This window comes from Gracilinanus agilis, unplaced genomic scaffold (genome assembly GCF_016433145.1).
Source record: "Gracilinanus agilis isolate LMUSP501 unplaced genomic scaffold, AgileGrace unplaced_scaffold1684, whole genome shotgun sequence".
Lineage (NCBI taxonomy): Eukaryota > Metazoa > Chordata > Mammalia > Didelphimorphia > Didelphidae > Gracilinanus > Gracilinanus agilis.
The window spans coordinates 1-4277 of NW_025347851.1; the positions used below are offsets into that span (position 1 = coordinate 1).

The window sequence follows — 4277 nt, forward strand, 5'->3', positions numbered from 1 at the left end:
GTTCGGCTCTGCCGCGGCCGGCGCCACAATTGCTGGGTGGGACCCCCTCCTCTCCCTCCTCTCCCTCCTCAGTCTCCCTGTCTCCCTCCCCTCCCTCCAGGCCCCGCCCCTCCTTCCAACCGACGGACGTCGAGACCAATCGGCTGAGCCACAAGGCGGCCCTCGCCCGCCCTCCGTGGGCCTACGCGTGTGTGTCTCTTTAAATGCAAATCAGCCGAGGGAGGGGAGGGGAATGAAGCTGGCCAGCCCCCTTACCCCCCCTCCAGTCCTCCGCGCCCCAGCACCCCTCGCTCCGCCCTCTCTGCCGGGACTGACCCGGGACGCAGCCAGTAGTGTCCCTAGATCTTTCGTTTTTCGCTTCCTGGCCGGCTGCCCGAAGGCCTCGGACCCTGCACTCTTTCCCCTGCTAGCCCTCCCCCCCCCACCCCTTCCCTCCGACGGCCATCCTCTGCTCGCTCTCCTCTCCTGGATCTTCGGTGTCCCCTCTCTGACTGCCCCCAGCGTGCCGGACACCTGGCTCCCTATCCCAGCGCCCCCTAGCCGCATGACCCTAAGGCAGTCATTAGGAAGCTCTAGCCGAGAAGAGACCGGCTCTCTTGGCAAGCTGTGACCCGAGATGGGGGTGGGGAGGGATTGGGTGAGTGGCGTCGAGTCTGGCCACGCCTCAGTTTCCTCCTTTGTAAAATGAGGCGGGCTGCACCGAATGAGCCCTAAGGGCCCTTCCCTAGGAAACTGCTGCTAGTGGAGGCAGGAAGGGGGCAAAAATGAGGACCCGTGAGTTCCCACCGAGGCCAGGAAGAGCAGTCCGGTGGGCCTGAAAACTGGCTTTGTCCCCCTTCTCCTCCTTCTTGCCCTTTCCCAGCATTCTTTGGGAAGTGGGATCCATGAAAGTGCCCCATTCTCTTCAAACGTACCCAAAATGCTTGCCTCTCTCTGCTTTGGCAACATCACACATGCTACACATATCTGAATGCCTATGACATTCTCTGGGCACACTTTGCGTTGAAACCCAGCCTCAGGCACTAGCTGTGTGCCCCAGGCAAGTCCCTTAACCTCTGCCTCAGTGTCCAGAATTGTAAAATGGGAGAAAAGAATACCATGCAACCCCAGCCCCCAGCCCTAGGCTTCTCGGAAGGCTCCGACGAGATACTTGCCAAATGCCTAGCACGGAGAAGCTGTCTGCAAACAGAGCGGAAGCTCTGGGGAGGCTGGGGCTGCCTTTTTCGGTTTCCGTAGCCCCAGCATCCAACTTTGGGTAGAATTCTGCTGACTAAGCTCTTAATGAAAATACGAAACACACAATCGGTCCCTCTCTAGATGGCGTTCGCGGCGTCCCCAAGGAGCAGTTAGCGTTGTCCCAGGCAACCCACCTGGCTTCAGACAATCCCCCCTGAGGCTTCCTAAACTACCTTCGATCCCGGGTGCAAATGTGGTCTCGGACACTTCCTAGTTGGGTGACGCTGAGCAAATCGCTCCCCACCCCCAAAGGAAAAAAAAGCCGTCCAGTGCCAGGGAGCCAGACGAAGAGAGGCGCCCAGGGAGGCTGTCACCAGCCCCGGCTACAAAGACGGGAAATTTGAATAAAGGTCCTTTGAAGTCAGTTCTAGCACGGCAGCCCCGAGCCCTGGCAAGGAAGGCTGGACTTCAGGGCTTCGAGGAGCCCGAGGTCACTGCAGGTCCCGCCGAGAAATCGTAGCCCCCCCCACGCCCTCCTTAAGCCCAGGGAGCTTCTGGGACCGAAACCAAACCAGACCACGAATGAGCCCAAAGGCAGCGCTCTCTCTCCTTCTCCTGGTGGCCGTTACTGGTACTGAGGGTCCCCGAATGTCACTCGGTTGATGCTCGGGAAAAACGCCAGACCAGGGGCATCCCCGCCCCTCACCTAGGCTCCGGAATGAAAGCGAAGGGCCGCCCAAGACGGGCACAGAAATGGGGGTCCGGATGGGAACAGTGGAGGGAAACAGGGCCAGGAGAGAAGCCCAAATTGTGGAAGAGAGAAAAAAACGAGCTTTGCAAATGATGCAAAAGAATCAAGTAGGACATTTGCCCAGGTGCTAGGCCAAGGCGGGGGGGAGGGAGACAGGCCGGGCAATCCCAGAGCCTCCCTGGAAACCTGGCCCAGGTGACTGTCCCACCCGCCGGAGCTGCCGGGACTCTGTGTGGCCGCAGCCCTATTCCTCCCCTTCAAAATTGTTGGGTCTTGGACCCCCAGAGCCCTCTTCCCACATGGGCCCGTCCTGTTACCTCTACTAGACCGGGGGCGGGGCAGGGTGCTGCCCTCTGCTGCTTGCCATCCCCTCCTAAGGAGGAAGAGGCTCCAGCCACACACGATTCATTTTCTTTCCATTTTTGACAAGTATTTTCTGTCATCCAAATCCTGTCCCTCTGTCCTTCCTCCCCCCCCCCCCATGGGAAGCGGTCAGATACAGGCTGCACCCGCCAGGCTCTTCTTCTCCCAGACCTGGGTGCTCCCTTGAAGCCCTGGGATGAAAAGCCTCTGCCAAGTCCACCCAATTACGCCAGCCTGGGGACCGCTCCACCACGCAGGGGGAGGGGGAGGGGAGACACTTTACCCAAGTGGAGTTCAGCCGTCTGGGAAAGAGGGACGGTGGGGGGGCCCCCTCCCTGCCCCGATTTGTGGCCTTCCTGGCACCAGGGCGGGGGAGGGGGCACAAAGGAGCCGGAGCCATTGTTCAGCACCTTTATTGAAGACGAAAAAGTGTGCGACTAGCTCCAGGGAGGTGACGGCGTGCTGTGGGGTGTTTTCGGGTGGCTAGGCGGTGAAGAGTGTGCCCAGGATGGAGTCCTGTTGGCCCGGGGCAGACACAGCTCTCTCGACTTACAACTGGTGCTTGAGGTAATTGATTAATACAGGTGGAATCTCTAGTTGGTCGATGAAGCTGACCTGGTAAGAACACGGGAGAGCTTTGCGGACGGAGAGGCGAGCCTGGGACATCAGGGATTTGGGATGAGCTGTGGGGACAGACAAACAGACGTGAGGGCCCGCGCAGCCCTCCCCACCTTCTAGCCCCAGCCCCAGGGCCCCCAAGAGACAGCCGCCAGGCTTCCTTCCCGGACTCCATCCCTCTCCCAGGGGGACCAGCATTAAGTCCTCGGAGCCCCAAAGGAAGGCCCAGAGCCCGAAGGAAGCCGGAGGCCGCCACCTCCACCGAATGGGTCACCCCAGGCCCGAGTGGCCAGTCGAAAGACATGCTGCTGCGGCTTTTCCTGCAACAGACCCCGGGGAAGCTCTGGCGAGCGTCCAGGCCGCGTCCCAGGGGCCTCCGCGGGCCGGGCATGGTCCACTCACCTCTTTCTCTTAGCAGCAGGGCTACGCCTTCCCCATCCGAGGCCGTCTTCTCCAGGGGGAGAGGAGGCAGGTAGACATTGGCCCCAAAGTCCACCAGGAGCTGGATGTACTCCAGGGGGCAATTGTGTTGCAGGCAGAACTCGAGCAGTGTTCTTGGCTTTGGTATCCGTGCCAGGAGCTGTCTGTCAGTGCAGTTGTAGTCTGGGTCGGCCCCGTACAAAAGGAGGAGGCGGAAGCACTCCAGGTGGCCGTAGACGGCGGACAGGTAGAGGGGCCCGGAGCAGGACGGGATGTTGGACGCCCACTCCGGCGACCTCGCCTTGACGTTGGCCTCCGCTCCGTGGCCCAGGAGCTCCCTCAGAATGCCGATGGCACCGTCTCGAGCGGCTGTGAGGACGGGGGAGCTGTTGTTGTAGATGCTGCCCCCGGGACTGGCGCCGGCGTCCAGCAGGACCCGAACGCAGTCCAGGTGCCCGTGGCTGACGGCGGTGAACAGCGGCGTCTGAGCTTTGACATCCAGGCTGTCCACTTCTGCCCCGTGGGCCAGCAGAACTTCCAGGCAGCTGAGGTGGCCTTGAGAGGCGGCCAGGCGCAGCGGGGTGCCCGGCACTCCCCAGCCACTTCGGGTGTTGATGTAGCGCTTGTAGCGATCCTGGTGGAGAAGGTGGTCTAGGCTCCTGGCGTCGTTGTTACAGATCATTTGATTCAGCTCCTCCTTCTCGCCAGCATCTTCTTCCTCATCAGGTTGTTGCAGAAGAGAAAATATTTTACTGATGTCCATGAGACTCATCTCTGCAGACTGAAGAAGAACCCCTCTCATTCTGAGAGGCAGAACACCAGATCTGCCCGGGGAGGAAAGCAAAGAGGCCGTGAACTCTGGCCTCCGGAGGCCTCCTGCCCTGCCCTGACTCCCACAGGCCCCCGCTGCTGCGCCAGCTCCTCCGCTCTGGCCACGATCCATTTGCTC

The 4277-nt window shown here is 60.9% G+C and overlaps 1 protein-coding gene across 1 annotated transcript; it reads right to left on the reverse strand.

Moving 5' to 3' along the window:
- Positions 1–2687: 2687 nt before the first annotated feature.
- On the reverse strand, positions 2688–4146 carry ASB12 (ankyrin repeat and SOCS box containing 12). Its single transcript, XM_044683232.1, has 2 exons — positions 3311–4146; positions 2688–2973 (listed from the first exon to the last, which is right to left on the reverse strand). Exons 1-2 carry the CDS (start codon positions 4128–4130, stop codon positions 2840–2842), a joined length of 954 nt encoding a protein of 317 aa, XP_044539167.1. The 5' UTR covers positions 4131–4146; the 3' UTR covers positions 2688–2839.
- Between the last annotated feature and the right edge of the window lie 131 nt (positions 4147–4277).

What these genes read in the sequence shown, in the direction of transcription:
- ASB12 (XM_044683232.1), bottom strand. Translation starts at nt 4,130, where the DNA reads ATGAGAGGGGTTCTTCTTCAGTCTGCAGAGATGAGTCTCATGGACATC. An exon ending in CCTGCTGCTAAGAGAAAGAG is followed by an intron (nt 2,974 to 3,310) that starts GTGAGTGGACCA and finishes CTGTCCCCACAG; the next exon opens with CTCATCCCAAATCCCTGATG.